The 24,160-nt window shown below is 36.6% G+C and overlaps 1 protein-coding gene across 1 annotated transcript in view; it reads left to right on the top strand.

Annotated features, from left to right (window-relative positions):
• The window catches only part of LOC142337467 (glycine dehydrogenase (decarboxylating), mitochondrial-like), a 266,460-nt gene that overhangs the window by 209,759 nt on the left and 32,541 nt on the right, over positions 1–24,160 (top strand). Inside the window, exon 12 of the mRNA XM_075386707.1 lies at positions 6,020–6,225. Coding sequence (XP_075242822.1) covers positions 6,020–6,225 — 206 coding nt within the window. The remainder of the gene's footprint in view (positions 1–6,019; positions 6,226–24,160) is intronic.

Here is a 24,160-nt window from a genome sequence, read left to right as displayed (position 1 = left end):
CTAATACCTAGAACTGAAACCCGAGGGTCCTGTGGAATTGTCGATAAATTTTCAGAACCATTTCCAAAATTTCTAACGATTTAAGTCTGGGAAAAAGGAGATGTTTTTTCTCTAAAAAAAGAAACACTTGCCTCGTTCAGGGTTTTGATTACAACCAGATAATCTCCTATAAATTTTTTAATCTTTCGTGCTATATCTTAGCTTTTTTATTCAAAGAAACAAACTTATAGAAGCTTTGCGTTTTTTTTTGGATGCTGAGTGACTGTGTAAAACAATAGAAGAAAGCAAACAAAAATTTCGGAATGGCAACAATTGGATATAAGAAAGATTACGGTTTTTGACATAAACATTTTTATGCATTGGCGTCTACTCTTGTCCTGTTTTGTGATTGAATATGTTGCAAAAACAGCTTGACGAATAAGGTTTTCAAATACTAAGAATAAATCGTTAAAATATTCTTTAAATTTATTATGAAGCACGTTATGATATTTTTATTGAAATATCTGACTACTTAAATATCTAACTAGTTACTTCGCATTGTCTTTGAAACGTGTGATATGCACCAACTTTGGCAATTTATCTTTCATTGAAAGACGTGGATTACAAACAAACATTGTTATGCAGCAAAGAAGTTGTAGTTTTTTATCTGTTCGCAAATTTCAGCTACAGGTTTCAAATTTGCAACATTTTTTTCCTTGGCTGACTTTCAAACTTGGTAACAATTTATATTGTAAGACGCGACATAGAATTGATTCAGTGGAAAGATTTAAAATACAATAAATAATGAAAAGTTGCTGCTTTTAAAATATTCAACTGATGCATTCTTCTTTCAATAATTTTCTGTTTCAGTTGCAGTTTCAATAATTATCAATTGTTTCAGTTGCATTTAGTTATATGATTTTTACTCCTGCACAGTAGGAGAATTGATAAAATAAATGATGAACAACCGAATAGTCAAATCAGAAAAATGGCATTTTTCGCACTATTTTTCTATGGGCATTTAACAAATGTAGTTTTTCCTATGATTTATTTCCTATGATTGCTCGCTCTTTTCGTCAGATCCACCAAAACAGTCGAAATATTAATAAGATAACAACAAGGAATGTGTTAAAATCTCACTGCTATTGATTTTCAAATACTTAGCTACTTTTTGTTCCGACCCCCACGTTCGTGTGGAGGGTGGAACTATATACTCAACTGGGTTTTTTTTGTTCAGTCAATTTTGACCGAGCGATATATTCATCGTAGAGAATTGTGAGTGGTATCATTGAAAAGCCCGTCCAGTGTAGAAAACGGAATTAAAAAGATTTTTTCGATTTTTTTGTATAGGGAGTTTCCAGTTTTAAATTTTGTGAACATTCGACTGTTTTTAGTCACATTTTCAGTAATTTTGGCTAAAATTTTGCACAATTTCGCTAATATAATTCAAAATAAATTAAAATTTTCAACGGCAGAGTGTTGTTGTTAACGTTAGAGATAGAAGAGCGTTGCTAAATTGTTTGATTGAAATTTTTTCGCTAAAATTTTTGATAAAGTTTTCAAAATTCAAACTTTTTTCATCAAAAATGGCACAAAAAAATGCTTTTTGTCAACTTTGTTAAAGTTTGCCAGACTTAGTGACCTAGAAACCATAACACAGACTCCATAATCCCAAAAAGAGCGCTAGTTGCAATTAGGCACCGTATGAAAGTCTTCTGGAATTAAAACCTTGCTGTTTTTGCAGATTTAACTCGATAATTATACAAAATGCATCTTTTTTTCCACATTTGAAGAATTCCACTCAACTATTGGTCTAATTCGAAAACACTTGGAACACTTGGTCGGTTTGCTGGACGCGCGACAAAATCAGAAAGAGAATCGATAATGTCATGGACTCTTAGAATCAGAGACTTTTTGGTTTTTATTTTGATGCTGCCTTTTTTCAAAATATTTTGCTTTTGTTTTTCTGACAATATATTTTATTAAATATATTATGTGAATATATTATGTGAGTCACTGACAATATATTTTATTCATGGCTGCGTTAATGACAGCTCCAATTTACTTAAATTTGAGGCCGATTGTAGATACAGTTTGTTTTCAGACAACCAAAGAGTTTTTGCGGCTTTGAGGAAGAGTTTTAGTAAAATTTGACTGAATTCTTGTCTTTTGCCTTTAAATTTTAGTCTTCTGGCAGTCTGATTTTTAAGTTCAACCACTCAAAGATCTAAATTTCTTCCTCAAGTGGTTCAGGTGAACCTTTTCAATTCATTCGATTTTTACGTAATGTCTCTTATGTTATTGAATGTATTTGTTTTGAGGAAATTTCTGTGATTTTTTGGACTTGTCAATTTTTTATATTATTTTAGTGAACATTTTGCTTATTCTCAGTATGTACAGTTCAACCTTTTTTCTTTATAGAATACAAACTAATTTTATGAACGATTGTTTTAACAGAAGATTCTCTTGCTTTTGGTACAACGAGTTTTCATTTAAAATTTTCTAATTTTTGTGCATAATTTCCATTTTTACTGTTGTTTTTGTTTCTTTTGTAAATTGTCACATTATTTAACAATCTAATTGAAAAAAGCTTTACAACAGTTGAAACTGAACATAATTTTTGTTTTCATAACTTATGGTTTGAAGTGCTGCGACACCGTTCTCTTGCAGAAATTAGTAGAGTTTTTTATTTTTGCCCTTTATTTGTTGTTAATTTTTGTTGTCATATGCCAATTATTGTGTAATTAAAGGTCTCAGTGGCCAACTATAGATAAACAAGTGAACCTAAATAACTGATACTGGTAAAAAAACTAATGGCTGTTTTGACTTTCGAATTAAATTTCTAAAAAAAGTAATAGTATTCTTCAACTTATCCCGTTTTGTTCTGGTTTGCGTTTTTTTTGTATTTCACAATGTTGTATCATTTTCGTAATTTAGCCTCAATAATTTGAGCTCTTTTTAATATTTTGTTGAATCAAACAATAATTTTTCTGTTATTTAAACTTTTTAAATGATGTCTTCAGGGCTTAGACAATTTGTTTCAGAAGAATTGTGTGAAGTTTAGGACAATTTTCAGTTTTTGTCGTTCTTTTTGTTGTCATTTTGTGACATTCATTTTACAAAATGATGTTATGATGATCAAAAGAGACGCAAAGGCAGATGCTATATTCTCGCAGTTTATATCTAACAAATTTAATAGCTTCAAAATTGTGGTTTCGTAAAGTTGTTTGTGAAACTTATTTTTTCAGCTTGTATTTAATGTTATTTTATAGTCTTATAATTTAGTCTCAATAATAACAGTCGCAATTAGTTTTCCAAGTAGTTGCAAGACAAACTGTCTACTCTTTTATTCGAAAGCTTTTGTTGGCTGTGAATTTTGAAAATATTTGTTTTTAATAAAAAAAGGATAGATTTTGAAAAGATAGAGAGATAGTTTTTGAAAAGATCTGCCAATTTTTGTTTGTGTTAAATTGTAGCTAAGCATCTCTATAATCAATTCACATCATTTATCTTTTGAAATACAAATTGCTCTTCATAACGGTTTTATTTTCCTCAAATGCTCTTTCTTCTAGGAACAACCAGTTTTCATAAAACCAATTTTCGTGATTTTTGCAAACTTGCCCCTTTTTTGAACGTTCTTGTTTTTTTTTCACAGTATCACAATAATGGGCGTCATTTGACTTACACATGTGGTCACCTGAAAATAATGCGAACGACGTTTTTTGTTTTTAGTGATCAGCTCAATATTTTATTGATTGGAGGGACATTGTTTTCGTGCATAATTTTTGGTGCAAGATTTTCATTTTTGATTGTATTCGTCGTTGTTTTTGTAGCCGTATGACATGTCCTGGAAAATGAAAGGCCTCAGTCGCTCTCTATTGAGGTATAAAATACTCTCTCCAAGATTTCATTTGATGCGTAGTGTTTCTAATCAGTTCGAATTTAATTCTTTTTTTAAAAAGCAATGTTTTAATAAACTTACACCGCTTTTGCTTATTTCTAGCCTTCTTGTTACCAAATCGCATTGAGGAAAAGTCCCATATTTTGTTCCAAAAAGTACCGGTTAATCTTTCAATAAATTTTATCTGATGCCATTTTGATTTGGTTATTAGTGGTTTTCAAAAAATGGACAAGGAGTTTTGGTCGTAATTAATATTTGTAACTATTTGATTTTTATTGCCGTCTTTTCTGGTAGTCATTTTATGGTAGCCACAGGTCTGATAGGCCCTCTAGAGTAGATTGTTTTATTCTTTTAGTAGTTTGTTGAACGATATGTTGATATGTTATTTTTTTATCTCTTCCTCATTTGGTAGACAATTAAGTGAAAAATGTAGATGAGCGGGGTCAGAACTTAATGTGCGAACGCACATTACCGGGCCTCCTTGTTGTTATATAGAACTTGTTATGTAGATATATTTATTGCCTTGAATCAAAGTTGTACCTATATTGTTGATAAATTTCATGTAACCATCACAGAAATGAGAGGTTAAAAAAGCTTTGAATTAACTTGATTTACAGAACTGATTGTGTCCAATTGCATTGCCTGCAACTGATCAATTTTTGTGCATAGGTAACTTCTTTTTGACTCCTTTGGTAACTCTTGTTGTAGTACAGTTGGTATTTTAAGAAGTTCCTCTTTTAAGTGTTAATTTTCCAAAAATTGAACTCAATTTTTAGTTGACTACTTGTTTTCGTTTGTACAGTTTTTAGGTTTTTTCGTTAGGGGACTTGCCTTAAAGAAAAAATCTTCCCAGCAACTGACGTAGAGTTTGATAGGTTTGGCAATTCTTTCTACTGAGGACGTCTTATTGATAGAATGTCTGAAAAGAACGCCAAAATGTCCCTCAAGACAACTTTTGTTCAGCAGAAGTAAAGTACAAATTTTCATTTCGATGGAAACTGTGGATTTCGTGTATAAGTCCTCCAGGTATAATGTTGACACTTTCTGCTCTTCGCAGAGTTCAGGCGAATCTTACATTCAATTAATTTTTAATATCTACAGTCAAAAATATTTGCAATTAATAACTATCATTATAAACACAAAATTTGTGTCTCTAAGAAACGTGATTGTAGAAAATGTATGTTGGACAGGTTGAGATTGTCCGATTTTCCCGCTAGCGTAATTTATTGCTAAATCCTGCCAGAATAGTTCTGTTTGTTCTGTTTATTTATCATTCTAAAAAATGGAATGTTTATTTATGACTTCTCACTTTAATTAAAATAATATATAGGGAAAATAAATTGCTCCGATGTTGAAAATTTCCTTCCAAGGGAGATTCGAACCCTGGTTTATGGAACCCGAGGCGTGCGCACTTTCACTGAGCTAGGTAACTAACATTTGAAATAATTTAAATAGTGGGGTCACTTAGATTAAGAGTGGAATTACGAGGAGTAATAAAAGTGGAACTAAGCATTTTATCCAGTCTTCCACTTTTGTTCACAAAACTTAAGGGTGGAAGCTAATGGTGTTTTTAATGTGGAACAATATTGAAATACAAAGTTGAGTTAAATTCCACTGTGTTCACTCTTCCACTCTTAACCCCGATCTTAAACTGTAGAAAATTGCGTCCACTCACTCATCACCAAATTTTACCTGCGGAAAATGCTCAAATCCTCGACTCGGGAGGTCCCAGGCTAAGCTGTCCGCTCTAAATCGTCCTGATCAATTTCAAGTGCGCTCCACAGTTTCTATGCGCTCGGAGAACGTTCGAATTCGTCTCAGACATTTTCCCTATCTCAGGCAATTATGTCTGAGCGCCTGTTGGCGATATTGACCTTGATAACCCCCTTTTTTCTCCTTGTTTTTTTTCGCTATCACTTTATTTTTGATCTCCACTGAATAACTTTTGAAATAAATATCATGAAATGTCTCTTCCGACTATGAGACGCCTGAAAACGGACCTTATGGTCTAATGGCGATCTTTCTGGTCGTCGTTTTTTAAGTGTATTGATCAAGTGTGTAAGCGTTCTATTGATTCTGTAAAGACACACCTGTAAACAATTTATTATTATTATATTATTATTGTAACCCCTTTTGCAGGTGTGTGTGATTCCGAAGAGTGCGCATGGTACTAACCCTGCCTCAGCCCAGATGGCGGGACTGCAGGTGGTGCCGATGGAAGTGGACAGTGAGGGCAATGTGGCCATAGACCAGATGACCAAGATAGCAGAGAAACACAAGAACACTCTCTCTGCTGTCATGCTCACTTACCCTTCTACTTTTGGAGTCTTCGAGGAACAAATCAAGTCAGTTACGCTTTTCATTCTGTCCGACTTGTCAACGCTAGTTGCCGCTGATCTTACATAGTTTTGGCCAAATTCCTCGGCCCGGGTGGGAAAGAAGACGAACACTTGGGGCTAGAGGGGGTCTGAAAAGACCTCGACTTATGGGCTACAAAATTTTAGTGGGTGGGGGCCAACACTGACTTAAATATACGGCCCAGCAGTGAGAACTTCAGGGGGTAGATCATGGTCTATTCAAACCAATGATTGGTCGAGTATGATTAATTGCTCTTGAACGCAGTTCATAGCAATTAATGTAAACGTGTGTGTCTTTTTTTAAGCAAATCTTTCGCTTGACAATTTTGCGCTTTTCTTCTAGAACATTCTATGACTTCTCAAGTGACTTTTTCACGCTTTCGTTCATCGTTTTTGAATGATCTCTAGTGCTCGGAAGTTGCTAATATAAAATCGGTTGCGGCGTAGCAGAATCAACGGACTTGTAGCGCAGTGGATAGTGAGGGTGGACATTTATCGAGAGGGCAGTGGCTCGAATCACGATGGGGTCAACGTTTTTTGCATTTATAAAGAAAAATTGATCTAGGCTAGACCCGGGTCACCACTTCTTAGTAGTCATACAAGGATCATATATGATATCATACAAATCATAACGTAATTCCTAGTACGATCCTTGTATGACGACTAAGAAATCATATATGACTACTAGAAAACCAAATAAGAACCTTGTATGACTACAAAGAAATCATATATGATCCTAGTATGAATACCAAGAATCATACATCTATTTTTCATAAATTTTTAAACAGTTTATGCCTTTTAAAAATTTCATTCGGCAGGGACTCACTTATGTGATTCCCCGGCATCACTTTGTTATCCGCCAAAAGACCCAAACGTACAATATCATATGCAAAGTTGGGCACGCAATTATTTACGAGAGAAATTCATGTACAACCATTAACAATCAAGTTTATTACAACAGTTTCAAGAGTTTGTGAGTTTGAGATTGAGTTTGGGATGTTGACTCTAAACTGTACAAAGTTACTGGGGTACGAAACCATTCTAAACACCGTGGAGGGTTTTTACTGGCTTTTCCTGATTGCTATTACTTGTCGTTGAGTACTTCTGGCTAGCCGCGTTTGCAGTTGTTATTGGACATTGTTAGGCATGAAGGTAAGTTTTGTTAGAGAGGGGGAAGAAAGAAAGAATAGATAAATAAAAGGGAAAAGAAAAAAAGGAGATTGAATTAAGCTAGAACTGGAAGAAGGGCTCAGCATCAATCAGCTATGTCTGTTTACTCGAAACAGCTGCGGCGCGTTGGGGAATCGACCTCCCGTTGTGTTTTTCATATCGTGTACTGATGTGTTGCGCCAATATACACACGTTTGTGCTAGAGAATCGACTTAATGTACAATTATCGTTCATTTTTCGTGGCTGATGAATTTGTCTCAAGTTTTGGTTTGAATTTGATATACATAATTGAGATACTCTAAAATCATTGATTCTAAATTTTGCCGGCTTTCACTTGTCTCGTATTTTATACAAATGCTGGGTTTTCACGCTTGAGGAGAATATCAAAGTGTTTGCACGCATTACTCCCGAGAGTCCTTCTCCAGAGGAGAAGTTTGCTCACGGCATGACTCGAATGATTCCTCTCGAAAGCTTCGTAGACGGAGTCAGGGATCCGCGGAAGATTGCCCGAAAGAAGCTTCCTCTGTTTGAGGGTTTGTTACCGGGTGGACTGTTGAAGGCGTATAGAGCTTGAAAGCGTCAGAAGCGGGTTTTAAAGCCTATGAAACGGCGGGCGACTTCTGATTCTAAAGTATCGAAGAAGCTTCCTGACGCTAGGTTTGATCCTGACTTTGATCCAAAGGATCCTTTGGGTCTCAGTCGGTGATCTCTGATTTTTAAATTAGCGAATCACAAGAATAAGTTTGATTTTCAAGTAGGCTAACCAACCAGAAGGCCCAAGGTGCTTTTTCAGTTGTTCTTTGGACATTGCCTTTTCTTTTCTATAAGGCGTAAAATTGCTTCAATTTGGTTCTTTTGTGCGCCCTTGATGTAGTCTTTTGCCAATCCTATCTGAATGTTTCTTATAGTTGTTGAGTTATATTCTTCATGTAACTTTTGCACGCTATACCACCAAGGTTTTGTGCTTTTTGCATGGTAGAGATAACCGTTTGCGATTGATTGAGTCAGCAAGCGATTGCATATAGAAATAAAGGCTGGATCCAGCCCTTGTACAGCAGAAGTAAACTTTCCTGCCCAACACTGAGGTTGCTTAGACGCCCCAGCTGGAAAATTTGCTTGTTTGCTCTGGTTTGGTTGCGATGTCTTTACAATGTTCATTCCAGTTTTGGTGTGGCGTCCTGGTTATTCCTAGGAACTCGATGGTTTTCTTTTCTTCAATTTGTCTTCCGTTGATGTTTAGGCTGAGACGTGTGTCTTTTCGAAGGATTTCTGAATAGCATGCTTTCTGTTTTGGCGGGATTTATTTTCATTTTTAACCTATCACACCACTTTATGAGTTTTTTGAGTGAAGCTTGGAGTTTTCTTTGTATTAACTGACTGGACTTTGACCTATAAAATAATGCAAAGTCATCTGCGAACTGAGAACATTCTGCTGGAGTTTCTGGAATATTAGAATCATAAATTAAGAACGATATGGGTGCCACAACGCTACCCTGGGGGACTCCGGCTGTTGGTGAGAATGTCTCGCTTCTTGTATTGTTGATTTTTATGTAAACGTTTCTTTGTAAGAGGAAAGAATTCACCCATTTTATGATTTTCTTCTGTATTCTGATTTTGTTAAGTTTGTCAATCAACCCTAATCTCCAGACTGCAACAAAAGTTCTTGCTACATCGAGGCAGACGAGTCCCACCATTTCTGAGCACTGGTATGCTTCACTTATATGCTGAGACAAAACAAGGAGATTACTGGTTGTGCATCTATTTGCTCTGTAAGCTCTTTGTTGTGGTCCAAAGACTTTGTTTGCTTCACAGTGGTCTAGGATGATATTTTTAACAACAACTTAACAGACCTTTGCAATGCAATTGGTAATGCTAATTGGTCTCTAATTTTCCGCTTTCGTCCTGTTTTTTGAGGTTTTGGAAGCATTGTTAATTGTGAATGTTTCCAAGGGCCTGGCACGTAAGAGTTGTTAATTGAGAAGGAAATAATTATGCATATGAAAGTTTTAATGTTTTTTTGTGGTAGCGCCTTCAGTAGTTGATAGCTTAATTTGTCTGGCCAGGGACATGAGTTACTTTTATGTTTCAAAATGTTATTGAACTATTCAACGCTTAAGAAAATGTCTTCATTTGGATCGGCTTCTATTTAAAGTTTTGCCTTCTGTTCTGTCTCGAAAAAATGCCTCTGTAAATCTTCATTTTCGTATCGGTGTTCTTTCATTGTCTCACTCAGTAGGTTTTTAAACATTTCACATTTTTCATGGTGAGTTACAGCAATTTTGTCTTTAAAAGTTATTTGTAAATGTGATCCGCTTGGTTGTTGTTTATCGCTGGTGACGGTTTTAATTGTCTTTCCAGAACCCTTTATTTCCTGCTTGTTTCGCTGTTTCAATTAGCTTTCTATTTTGTCTTTCATTCGAACGTTTGAATGCTCTTCTGATTTCTCTTTGCAAGAAATTGATTTCCCTTCTCAAATGATAGAAAGTGTCATCCTTTGCACATTTTAGTTGCTTCCTTATCTTTTTCTTTTGCTTGATTAAACTGATTATCTCTGGAATAATTTGTTGATTTGTATTATTTACGTAGGATTGTTCGATTGATTTATGAATAAGATCAATTAGATTATGGTCTATTTCATTCAGATAGTCTTTGTTTGGATGATTTGGTGGGTACAAGCAGGAATGTTTAAATGACTTTTGCATGTTTTTTGAACTTCTGGAAAGTCACTTTGGCTTGTAGATCGAATTCTGTTGGAATTTTATGCTTTAATGAAGTAAGTGTCGCTGAGTGGTCGATGCCGAAATCTTTTAGTACTTGAAAATTGTCAAAATATTTGAAGACTGAAAGACTGCAGAAATGTAAATCAAGCCTGCTCTGGCTCTGATGTTGATTAGATTGATAGGTGGATAACTGTTGTTCAGTAGTTTGAAGTTTCCGTCATCAATTACTTCCAGCAGTTTTTCGCCGTTTTCGGCATTCTATGTACAGTTGAGCTCTTGATGAGGAAAATTGAGATCTCCACAGATGAGCATGTTGTGGAGGTTGCTGTCAAAAATTTCATTAAAATTCGGGTCTTGATTGGGTGAATTGTAAACATTGATTATCCATAACTTTCCAATGATTGGTATTTCCAAGTTCACACCGATTATCTCTAACGCCTGTCCGTTGCTGTTTTTCCTGGATGTAATTGGTCTGACCTCTTTGACCTTTGTGACCTTCTTTGCAATGATAACAGACCCATAAAAACTGCTTGCTTTTGCTTCTGTTACAAAGAAATATTTTTCATGTGTGAAACGTTTTTGCCATTTCTTGACTTCATTTAAGCAAACAATGTCAATGTTTTCTTTCGTCACAAACAAGAACCATTCATGAATTTTGTTTTCTAAGCCACGACAGTTCCATTGTAAAATTTTCATGTTGTCCATTTTCAAGGTTTTGTTGGCTGCTAGTCTGATTCATGTTTGTGTTAATAGATTGCATCAGGTTTGTTTTCCTAATTTTATCGTGAATTGCTTGACCATCTATTCTTTCGTTAAACACTCTGGAGGCTCTGTTGCTAACGACGCTGATAATATTGCTATAGGACATTGTATGGAAACTGTTTCTAATTTTGTTGGGAACTTCAGCAACTAGAACAGTAATTTTTGTAGTGATTAATGACTGAGTGTTTTGAGTATCTTTCCTTGAAATGGCACTTGAGTATTTCGTTTCTTATTTCTGTTTATTTGCTTCTGTCAAGGCGTTCTGATAAGCGGGCCAGCCTCTATACACTGTTGCGTGTGAGCCACCACAGTTTGCAAACTTAGCCTGTTCTTTTGATTCATTGCAATTTTTTACCGTGTGTTTGCCTGCAAATCGTAGACATCTCAATTCGTCTTTGCAATCGCTTGCCGAATGACCAAACGTTTGACATTTGAAGCATTGTTTAAAGTGAGAAAGTTCTTTACTTGGTTCGCAATGGCGAAGCACCCAGCACACTTTAGCGCCATGTTTGATTGCGGCTGTTACATGGTTTGAGCAATCAGTTATCACTTGAATCAATTTCGTTGGTTTTCCGGTGGCCATGCTTGTTATCCGAAGCACCCTGATAACATTCATAGCATTGTTGTTGAGAATTTCTTCCTTCTTTTCGTTTTCTTGAATGCTATGATGAATATTTGCAATTACAAAACTGGGTTTGGATTTGGCTTTTGGCAGAGTGTTCCTTGCGTTAACAGAAGTGTTTGGAAAGATATGTTGTAGATTTGAGGCGTTGATAACACATTCTCTTGAGTTTTGGTCTTGGGTTGGATAAAGAAGTTTTTGTTGTTTGGAAGTTCTCTGATGCAATTAATTTTGAGTTGAGGGAAACTATTTCTCATGGAACGGGCAAAATAAATATTTGTCGTTATTATAACTGGTCTGATTGTTTCAGAGTTGGTTTTGGGATCATTTCGGGTTCGCTCGCGCTTGTTTCGGCCAGCGGCTTTTTGGAAGCCTGAAGCAAATCGTGTCAAGAAGGCTGAAAGTGGGCTTTAGACTTTTGAAGATGAGGATAAAACTGGGCGAAAAGTAAAGACTTTTGAGCTTAAGACTTTTGAAGGCGAGAATAAAAATGGAAGAAAAGTAAAAGAAAAGTCGGGATTAAGAAGAAAAACTCGAGATTGAAAACCCTTAGCGACTTTTAGTGAAAAAATTTTTTTAAATGAAAGTCTCACTCCCAAAGGACGTTCCTGCACAAACTGGAGTACTTGCTTGCGGCTTTCCTATCACACTTTGAGGTACTGATCCGAAAGTGACAATAACGGCGTATTAATCATCATAGGCGAAGTTGGGCACGCATTTAAACAGTAGGTCCAAATACAAATAAATTTCTGATATTCTCTGAAGACAGTTTATACCTATAAATGCTCATTTATAAAAATAATATTTGCAACAATTTTTGCAGATAACCTCAAATCCGTTTTCTGAATATATTTAAGTTGGAAATTTATTTTTTCGCCCACACAAAGAATCAAATGTGGAATGCAAATGCGATATAATAATTTATTATGTCCTCTGACTATATTATGCGGGAATTTGTGGTGCCAACCAATGTTTTATGTGTCATATATGGCCTTTTATGAGTTCCGGGAAATTTTTTCAACATCAAAAGAAAATGAAAGAAATACATTTTTTAGGCTTTGAATTTTTTTGTTTGATCCCTGTATGTTTTCTAGGAAATCATATATGATCCTTGTATGAATACTAGGAATCATTTATGACCTAGTATGACTACTAAGAATTGTGTATGATGAGCAACTCGTGGAGCCCCTGATGAATTAAATTGCCTCGCCTGTCGTTCAAGAGCAATTCTTCCGACACTTGTCGGTTTATGTTTTTTCATAGGTCCACCCGGGCCGGGGGTTTTGCCCTAAAATAAGAGTGAAAAGAGTTGGAAAAATTTAAAAATTTTAAAATTAACCCCCAGTTTATGCGGTTAATAAGGGAAATAAAGAGTAATTTTTAGTGTGCAATTTTGAAAAATGACAGTAATCGGGTAAAATAAAGCAACCGGGGCAATAAATTTGAAAAAAATACCCTTATAAAATTTACACTCTGAACAAACAAATACACTGTTAAATTTTTTTACACACTAAAAACTCCGTTCACTCGTATTAAAAAGGAGAAATTTGGTGTAGTGTTTTCAATATTTACATTCTTTTAACGGGATCTCTTTTTAACCAACGCATAGGCCTTTGACGGCGATAGTCAAAACTGTTTATAGATAAGGTTAACTGCCTGCTTTGTCCTAGATGATAGCACGTGTTCGTTCAGCTATAACTCTTGGACCATGAGATTAACGAAAGAGCTGTGAATTATTGCAGACTTTGACTAAACCCTTCTTACATTCTAAAAAGATACAAGCGAATTCCAATTCACTCTTTTGCTCCTGCTGACACGCAAGTGGAGAATGATAGTATTAAGCTATTGTCATACAAATAATAGAACCATTTTCTCCGCAGGCTACTGTGTATCTTTACTGCCATGACCAGATAACGTTTAAAATCAACGCTGAGCGGACACAAAACCCACTGGTGGCCTCATAAAAGCAAGATTCCATGAAACATCAGACAATCAACTGAGGACAGTTCATAGCACGCACACATACATATAAAAGATTTTCAATCAAACTTTCAAAAAACCTAAACCACAGTGGTTGAAAGTTGTTGAATGAAAAATGTTTCCAGACATGTTTGAGGAACAACAACAAGGAGACGAAACAGTGGAACTCCGAAGAGTAGCAAGGGCACAGAGGGGAGCTTGGCCATTTCTCCATTGATCCCATGGGACAGCAGCCAACATCGGACGACTTTAACAACATAGAGAAATCTGCCAAAAATAAGATGTAAATGGTGCTGGCCGTCATTAAGTAACGATGTTCCATCCTCGAAAGACCGCTGACTCCTCTGGCAACTAATCACTTGAGCCAGGAAATATCCGCAGCAAAATGGTTGTCGGTGGAGCTGAACCGCCAGCCATTGAACAAAATGTTCACTCAAAAACCATAAAAACATTATCAACGCTCAGGCGAGGTCTATTTCTGAGGAATTCGATCACTAGATCGAAAGGACACGACTGGTGGTTGGTGCATCTAAAACACGGCATGATGGAGTTTCTATGAAACTCTTTTGCAACTGCAAAACAAAGATGTCTAAATTAACTGGAAAAAGGTGCCCAACATGCTAGGATGAGATATGAAGATACTTTCAGTAGAAACTCAAGCTCGCCTAGAAGACTCAAATATTCAAAAAGGTGATTTCCGATATTGATTCAGAATCACCGGTATAGAAACCAATGTTTTGAAAACTAATGATCAGTTATTAATCCAATAAAATGAACCCCAGGAGTTTGTTTGTGCCACTTACTCAGTAGACTCAGTGGCATCAATGGTTGAGCATTTTCGGGTACTTCAAGAAAATCACGTCCTGTGATAGGCTGAAAAAATGCTATACAATCAAAATTGAGTCAACTTCAAAGCAATATACTGCATTTGCGGTTATCAATACAATGGAACATTCTGTGAAGACGCATTGCCGGATCTAATACTTGATCAAAACTGCAGCAAAAATTTAGCGCCTATCGAAAACAATGCATTGGAGAAAACCCAGAAGAGATACCACAGAAGCATGATCAGCGTCGTCATCCTTCTAATACTTCTGCTTCAGGAATTTTGACTCAACGATTTTGATTATGATCTGAATTCTTTTGCCGTTTACAATGTCACAAGACACCTTTTGTTGAACCCAATAGTGAATCCCTCGGACCAAACTGGCGAAAAGTGCAACCCAATTTTTTTGGCTCTGCTTACTAGACGAGTTCTTATGTTGATGGTTGTGAAGATGTATCACTTCATAGCCAGTAGGAATTAGATCAGCGAGGGTTGCAAGATCCCCAAAAGTTGGAAACTAAAAATCCTATATATTAAACGCGTGAGCTTCAAAATGAGACAAAATTTCTGCATGTCTAAGAGGCCTCTGGAGGCGCGTGTTTAAGAGCCGCTTTGAGCAGCATGGTTAATTGAACATACCGAGAGAGGTCACTGACCTAAAAGGCTCAAAGTAGATGGGTGAGAATTGAACCTGGGAACAAAGCCTAAAAGTCAGGTGCAGTTACCACGAGGCTAAGAGGGCTTGCAGGTATGCTCGCCCAGAGGGAGGATTTACTGTCCTGGGTACTGTGTATTTTTTAATTGCTCCAGAACTGAGTTTGAAGTTCTTATTGTAAACTTGTAACTTTAGTTTTTGTGCAAAGTTTGACTATTAAGCTGAGGGTCGAGGGTTGGAACCCGTGTCGGGTACCCTCCCTTTTGTAGGCATGAAAATTTCTAATCAACTCCATGCCTCATGTTGTTCGAGAGCACTTCTTGCGACGCTGATTTGTTCTGTTCCGGTCTGTGTTTTGGGGATGAAAATTGCTAAACCTATGCGTTTGTAGACATGAAAATTTCTAATCAACACCATGCGACGCGAGTTGGTTTATATCCCCGTGTGAGTGTTTGGGGGATGAAAAATGGCAATTGTTTTTCTCTTTGTAGCAATTCCTTTTTCCATTAGCTTGGTCTATTCTTTGTTTTTTTTTAATTCAAGCCTTTGAACGATTTTTTTCGTAAACCACTTGGATTTTCCAGTTAGTATTGTTGCCCCTAAACGAATTTGAGCAATTATTTTTCTTTTCTTTCTCTCTCTCTCTGTGTGTTTGTGTTTGTGTGTGCGTGTTTCGTCCTCTGTTTCTTCTCTTTCCTCCGTTCTGTTTCTCTCTCTCATTCTCTCCCTATCTCCTTTTTCCGTCTTTCCGTTTCTCTTTCTCTCTCTCTCTCCCTTTGTTTACTTCTATTTTTTCCCTTCTCAAATTTAGTGATCAAGAAAACCAGTTGAGCAAATAATCACCCCACGAAACGGGAGGCAAAAACAGAATACAACAAGAGCTTCAAACAGACTGAATTGTAAAAATCAATTATTTGTCTCTGTCCTCCATAGGATAACCACAGGTTGAGTTTTTTATAGCTGTTGATTTGCGGTTCTATTACCATTGTCCATAAAATCACTATGAAACTAAGTTTTGAGCAGTTTTAGTTGTTTTGTCTAATCTTCCTTTATTATATTAATCGTCAGTCGCAATTGAGCACAATTGTTGACATTGCTCCTCTCGTAACATGTTTTAGGGGTCCTTAATCAAGCAACCTAGCGCATAATCAATGCATTTTGAGACACGCTTTGCCATCCTATTTAATCTCCTATTATGCAAATTTTTTGCGCTCATTAAGCTTGTATAGCAAAAACAAGCCGGCCACAAACGCCCTTGTCCAGAAATTTGCTGTAGAAAGAGCAAAGGACAAGTGCAATACGCATAGTTAGCGTAGTTGGTGAGACCTATGGCTGTTAAGCGAGTGTTATGGGTTTGAACCCGAGTCGGTGCGAAACAGAAACCTTAATTTTTTTAAACCTCTTATTAGTGTAAATGACTTTCTTGTTATGGTTTTGCGGGCCTGCTAGTTCCTTATTAATCAAATCCACGCTGTCAATAAGAAAAGTCATATCCTTGGTTGCAGCAAAGATTATCTAGAGAAATCAGTAAGTGGGTGCCAGGAACTCATCTCTTCCGCTTTTGCAACCTTTGTTTCAGTTGTCTCAATATAAACGGCAACAAGCCTCTTCTGTAATTCGATTTTTTATGATATATGCAACAGGTTGCATCCTTCAACACTTTTTATAGACAATTGCAATATATTGCAGTCAAATAGAATTGGTAATAGAAATCAAAGAACGGTTAGTATTCGCTATCAACAGAATAGGGTGCATGCTCGATAGTCACCCTATCCAATCGCAAAAAATCCACAACTGATGACCTCAATGAGGAGTTCCTGCAATCTTTGTTGTAAGAGGAGAGTGCAAGTGAGTTTCAGTCTAAGCTCCATCATAGGACATACTCAAAAAAAACAAACAACAATCAACCTTTAAATCACAAAAATTCATCATAACAGCAAATTTTCTGAGATTGGACGTCCTTGGAAAACAAATTTTTTTACGCAAAACTAATTGCTGGCATGAGTTAGAAGGAGCGCTTTAAAAAACGTCATGACAAAGACAATCATTTGCAGCTTCAATACGCGGCCACAGCAACAGATGGTTTGAAAAAACGGCGTATGTAACAATGCAGGCAACTGAGACGCAAATCAAAGTCTGTTGCCTACCTCACCAATCCGTCATGAGCATGCAGGCACTAGCCATGACCGTCAAGGCCACCGCCGCTTTTCTTGCAAAACTAAACTGGCTTGAGCATTTTTTGATATATAAAAAAGTGAAAGTGATAACAGATAACAGCATAAAGAAGGCTTAAGACTTACCAAAAATTTCTTTGGGCCATTTTTTTGGACGTTGAAATCAACAGAGGCTCCAAAGAGGGTAACGAAACCTAAACAACTTCTCAAGACAGGAGTTTGGATCTCATAATAATCAAAGACCTTTATGTCTTGAAAAACATCAAAAATTATCAAGTTGGGACAAAATTGGGATCATGAGATGCCAGAAGATACAATCAGGGAGATTTAACAGCCGCTTAGGGAATATGAAACAGTGCTTTTGGTTGAAATTTAAAGCTGCCGAGTCCCATGTAACCGAGTTCACGATCTAAGCACATTTACTGATGCTTCACAATCAGCAGTAAATCTCTTCATGGATAAAGTTTACCACCAAGGAATAAATTAACTGAATGTATCAGCACTAAGGCAAAGATGGCATCAATCAAGCAGATCAGAATTCTCAAACAGTAAATTGAATCAGCATCGCTGAGAGCTGAACAGTTGGGTTTCGGCGAGATTGAGATGTCCATCAAGTGAGATAACATACTGGACTGATTGATTTGAGTCATTTGGTGCTGACAATACGTCAGTGCTTGGGTGGACCAATACCAAAGTCCCGCAAAAATTCCCCAGTTGAGAGGTCGACTTTAAGAAAAGACTTCTAAAGTCGACATGGGGGTAATTTCCCTACCTTAAATACACGGTCGACTTCCTTAGTGTAATTCGATCTAAAGTCTTTTCATAAGTCGGCCAACGGCCTCTTCATATCCAATATTGGTCCACCAATAGTCTGTTCATATCTGATATCGTCGACTTAAAATCTTTTCATAAGTCGACCAATGATCTTTTCATATCCAGTACGGTCGACCTTAAGTCTGCTCATAGGTCTCTTTTAACAAATGCTCGGTGCATTTTTAGGGGTTCATGGGTACTTTAAACTGAGTGTTGAGTACCCCGTATGCACAAAGATAGCATCAAATGCACTAGAAACATGTCAATGATATGAAATAGAAGGACAATATGTTGGCTCGAAAAAAGATTTGGAAAAAAAATATTTTTTGTCTTTGGCCATAATTTTTTGCAAACTGAAGTAAAACAATTAACACCTAAAACTACATTATATGCAAAAACTTGTTTGTCAAAACTCAAAGTCGACCATTGCCATATCGGTCGACCTAAAGTCGACCATGACCATTGGGGTTGACCTTAAGTCGACCATGACCATAAGGGCAGACATAAAGTCGACCAGGACTATTAGCGTCAACATAAAATCGTTTCATACCCAACATCGATCGACCACTGTCTTCCTATTCCCGATATTGGTCGACCACTGTCTTTTCATAATTCGACGTCTCGACTGGGGTTGTATGTCTGAAAACGTTTGAAAAAAAATGCTGAAAGTTCAGAAAAAAGTGATCGAGATCACATTACTGGACGACTACTACAGCTAATCACAGATTCTGAGGAGTGCGGCCGTCTGACATTCAATCACTTTGGCTGACAGCACATTTCTTTTTTGATTGAAACAGAGAAATAAAAATAAATACAGCAGAAAGGTTGAAAATTTAGACGCAATTGTGATTCCAATTCTGAAACTAAAATTCTGCGAATTTTGTGGACAACTAGGGCAGTTTAAGTGGCAGCACGTGAATTAGGATATCAACCAAATGTCGGCCCAGTCCTGCCCGATGTAGTTCTTCAATCGACAAAATCAAGGAATAGGGTTGCTCCTCAAAAATCCCATGCATACATCCGTAACAATACAGCAGGAACCCAAGAAAATCAGTACTGGATAAAAATTTAAGAAATTTGTTCCCTTTCGTGCCTCTAATCGATAGTTGTTCCCTGAGAGTTGAGAAAAGATTACTGAAATCAGGATTAAATTTAAAAAACATCACCCTGATCCTCAACAACACGAGCGGAATAGCAAACCGAGAAATCCAAAAGGCTCATCATGACTGTGGGCACAATAGAGTTGAAAATACTCCAGGTGAAAATAAGAAAACTTTTATATTTATCGTTATAAGCAGGGCAAATTTTTACAAATCCAGAAATCTTGGCCCGCAGACAATACGAAACTGAAAAAGAAGCCCTACCATTCAATGTATTTCCAGACTCATCTACAATGTACCTCTTTGTGAACACAGGGAATGCCATGCAGATTCACGCCCGTTGACTAATGTGGGAAATAAATTAGCTGAAGAAAGGCCACCCTTACACTTACCCATTTAGATTTCAAGCCACTGAATTCCAACACGCTTTTCCATCAAATATTACAAATAAAAACAAACAAACCTTTGAACCTTCTTGACCATTGTTGATCAATATTTCTCAGAAAGTTTGTACCCGCCCTGGTCGAGACCCGATGTTAATCTTGCAAGATCTTGCAAGATTCTTGCAAAAGGATGTTAATCTTGCAAGATCTTGCAAGAAGATGTTAATCTTGCAAGATGATGTTAATCTTGCAATATCTTGCAAGATTCTTGCAAGATTAACACCCGAATTTCAAACCCCAGAAAAAAAAAGAAAAATAATTCAAACGGCAAAATTTCAAATCCAAATGATCATACGTTTTGTGTGGTGGGTGAAATAACGTTTTTTGCTGATAAAATAGGTACATGGTGAAATTCGTAAATTTGTCATTTTTCTTGGCCTTCCAATCATTTTGAAAATTGTTTCATAGCTTGAACGGAACTCCTACTGACGTAGATCTTTAGCCCCGGGTCGAGGGGTCAGCACCTGTAAGAGGATATTTTTGTAGGAAATCCACTGAATGTGCTGAAATTATGTAAGATTTGTGCTGAATGCGCTGAAAATTGAGAATTTGGTGGTGAATCCGCTGAAAAAAATATTTCAGCACATTTCAGCGCATTTCTTACATAAAATCAGCATATGATTAAGCACCTTTTTTACACATTTTCAGCACTTGGTGAATCCGCTGAAAAAGAAGAAGAAGAAGAAGAACAGCTTTTTTTGATGCTCTAGATTTATATTTCTGATGCCTTTTTATTGCTCTTCTTGTGATGCTCTTTTATTTTTTTTGTATATTCAAAACTTTTGAGCCTTTTTTTCTTGCATAGGATAGGTATCTAGGCTTTATAAGATAGGTTTCTAGGCTCTATTGCGGTTTTTTGGAGTCTCAACGGCTATTATTTGGCGTTTTTTTAAACGTTTTTTTGAAATTTTTAGACGTTTTTTTGGCTTTTTTTGGATGGTGTTTGGATGTTAATCTTGCTAGAATCTTGCAAGACGGATGTTAATCTTGCAGGATTCTTGCAAGCCGATGTTAATCTTGCAAGATTAACATCCGATTCCGACTCGGGCGAGCTCAACAGCCGAATCAAATGGAAGCAGTCCAAGGTTGTTGAAAAGTAAAATACATAATTGGCGATACCAAGACTCCATGCAAATAGGAGTATGGCGAATTGGTCGGATTGTCAATAAACGATAGCATAGATCGAGGGGCAGGAAATTTTTATATTGAAATGGGCACTGGCTGGGTACAACTCCCGGTAGTAAAATCAGGAAGAATCTTCAAAAATGAAGAAGCCTCTTCTTCTAAAGCAACTGTGGAGAAGAAACGATTTCTCATTTGTCCAAATAGGCACAAAAATATCTTTAATAAACTCTTATAATCAATTGCTCTGATCTATTCAGTATCAAAATCAGTATACTAGAAGATATCGTGTACACTAGAATATTTATTTTTTTTTAAAAAAAACAGCGAATTTTGCCCTTCAAGGTGAACAAAAAAGCTGTTGACAAAAATTTAGGTTATTTTGAGGCAAATTTGTGATCCTCATCTGCCGAAAACTTTTTTCGGCTCACTCAACAATAGAATGAATAATTTATACATCTGTTTTTGATATTTTTGTTTTCTAGCAAACAAAATGTATTCGATCGAACAATTATCTGTATGCATTTTCTTTGGGTCCAGAGTTTTTTGGGGGGCAAAAATAATATGCAGTCAATAAGCTGGGTGGGTGGAGGATTGAATTTAGTAGTTGTTGTAGTTTTAGTAGTAGTAGGGAAGACTTTTGGAACTCATCCATGGATAGTCCGCACTCTTCGTCGTCAGCTAGATAAGCTTCGAATTTGTGTTGCTGTTAGTACGTGAGCAGCAAACTCTCCATGTGCATGCGTCGTTCTCAAGAAATTCTTTCCTAAGAATTGTGAGTAGATTTTCCGTTCCTTTGTTCTTGACTTGTTCTTCAAATCTGTTGTTCCGCTGAAGAATTTATTTAAGGTTGCTGTTCTTAACCAAAACTTTCCATCGCTTTTACAGAGTCCAGTTTTTGCTACAATAACCTCATGTGTGCCTTGGCTAGTTCATTGATTTGTGTTGCAGTTAAAAAACTGATTTACGTCGAGATTGTAATCTCCGTCGACGATATTACAAAAAGTAGAAGACTGTGGATTTGTAAGTGCATAGCAGGAGGTAGAACTTGGAGGGCTAGATTTTTGCTGTTTATAGGGGTACCAGGGATCTATTCCGTATTATTTTCTGTAAACTTTTAACGCCAAATCGCTCTGATGGGAAACCCTAATTCGCTGGCATATGATCAAAGGAGTACAACATGGTCCGTGCAAGGGTTTAGATTGTTAGGAACAGAGGTGCTACTTGCTATACTTTGTTTTAGATACCAGAGTTCTCGTATTGATTCTGAGAAACGTCTGCTTGTGTGCTAACCTAGTAAAATATTCCATTTCCGTGGCTAACACACCAAGAAATTTTGCATATTTGTAGGTTTAACAACTTGACCGCAAAATTTTACTTGCCCATTTTCTTGATGTATAGAATTCTGCCTTTGTCTTCCTGAAGAACCATGTGATTTGCTAGACGCCAATTATTCAATTTATTCAAATCATTTTCAGGGGAACTGTAGTTACCACTGATCATATTTGTCGATGTATCCATATTTAAATTTATGATCTATTGATTGTGGAAGATCATTTATAAAAACAAGAATCAGTAGTAGCCCACGAAGTGAACCTTGTAGGACTCCACTTGTTACATTGAAACAGCTAAAAATGTATGGTTAATTTGAACCTGTTGTTTTTTTACTAGTACAACAGTCGGCGTTGGCATCTAACGCTTTGCCACATAATCCTAAAACGTAAAACTTTGCAATAAGTTTATTGTGGGGCACTTTTTCGAAAGTTTTCCGACAGTCAAGGTTGAAGACTGTTATTTTTTAGTCACTGAAGCTACAGATTTTGTGAATGTAGAAAAGATGATGAAAAATTGTTGATGTCTTTTGCCGGAAACCGATCTGTGAAACTTAAATGTGATTGTGTATAAGGTAAACAAAACCGTACAAAAATTCCAAAAACTTTTGATGGACAAGGGAGGCAGTTTATTGGCCTGGAGTTTTCGATAGCGGCCTTGTTCCTATCATTATATACTGGGTTGATAACGCTTTCTTTCCATTGCTGAGAAATTTGATATTGAGGGTGGTTGATAGCTGTTTCAAGACCAAGTTTCCTGTTACTTCAAACTGTTTGCTTTTATCAATGTCCATTTTTTTAATAATCAAGGTAATCTGTTCTCTGGAGTTATTTGGATTTTTCGGGGTAAATACCTGCCGGAAAACTGGTTAAAAAACTGAGGTTTGTTCAAGTCCTCTCAAGCTGTGTTTAGAAGCAGGAAAATTTATCTCGTATACGAAGGTGCATTTTTCACTGCCCTTAGGTATCCTTTGAGCGGAATACTTGCTTTAGTTGGAGGGCTAGAATTTTGTAGTTTATAGGGGTACCAGGGATCCATTTCGTATTATTATCTGTAAACTTTTAATGCCAATTCGCCCTGGTTGGGAAACCCTAATTCGCTGGCATATGATCAAAGGAGTACAACATAGTCCGTGCAAGGGTTTAGATTGTTAGGAACAGAGGTGCTACTTGCTATACTTTGTTTTAGATACCAGTGTTCTCGTATAGACTCTTAGAAACGTCTGCTTGTGTGCTAACCTAGTAAAATATTCCATTTCCGTGGATAACACACCAAGAAATTTTGCATATTTGTAGGTTTAACAACTTGGCCGCAAAATTTTACTTGCCCTTTTTCTTGATGTATAGAATTCTGCCTTTGTCTTCCTGAAGAACCATGTATTTTGCTAGACGCCAATTATTCATTTTATTCAAATCATTTTCAAGGGAACTGTAGTTACCACTGATCATAGTTGTCGGTGTATCCATATTAAAATTTATGATCTATTGATTCTGGAAGATCATTTATAAAAACAAGAATCAGTAGTAGCCCATGAAGTGAACCTTGTAGGACTCCACTTGTTACATTGAAACAGCTAAAAAAGTATGGTTAATTTGAACCTGTTGTTTTTTTACTAGTACAACAGTCGGCGTTGACATCTAACGCTTTGCCACATAATCCTAAAACGCAAAACTTTGCAATAAGGTTATTGTGGGGCACTTTTTCGAAAGTTTTCCGACAGTCCAGGTTGACGACTGTTATTTTTTAGTCACTGAAGCTACAGATTTTGTGAATGAAGAGAAGACGATGAAAAATTGTTGATGTCTTTTGCCGGAAACCGAACTGTGAAATTTAAATGTGATTGTTTATAAGGTAAACAAAAACCGGAAAAAAAATTTTCCAAAAATTTTAGATGGACAAGGGAGGCAGTTTATTGGCCCGGAGTTTTTGATAGCGGGCTTGTTCCTATCATTATATACTGGGTTGATAACGCTTTCCTTCCATTGCTGAGAAACTTGATATTGAGGGTGGTTGATAGCTGTTTCAAGACCAAGTTTCCTGTTACTTCAAACTGTTTGCTTTTATCAATGTCCATTTTTTTAGTAATCAAGGTAATCTGTTCTCTGGAGTTATTTGGATTTTTCGGGGTAAATACCTGCCGGAAAACTGGTTAAAAAGCTGAGGTTTGTTCAAGTCTACTCAAGCTGTGTTTAGAAGCAGGAAAA

Source organism: Convolutriloba macropyga, chromosome 4, assembly GCF_964194025.1.
Source record: "Convolutriloba macropyga chromosome 4, txConMacr16.3, whole genome shotgun sequence".
NCBI classification, from domain to species: Eukaryota; Metazoa; Xenacoelomorpha; order Acoela; family Convolutidae; genus Convolutriloba; species Convolutriloba macropyga.
The sequence above is the reverse complement of the archived record's forward strand: the minus strand, read 5'-3'. Positions and strand labels throughout refer to the sequence as shown.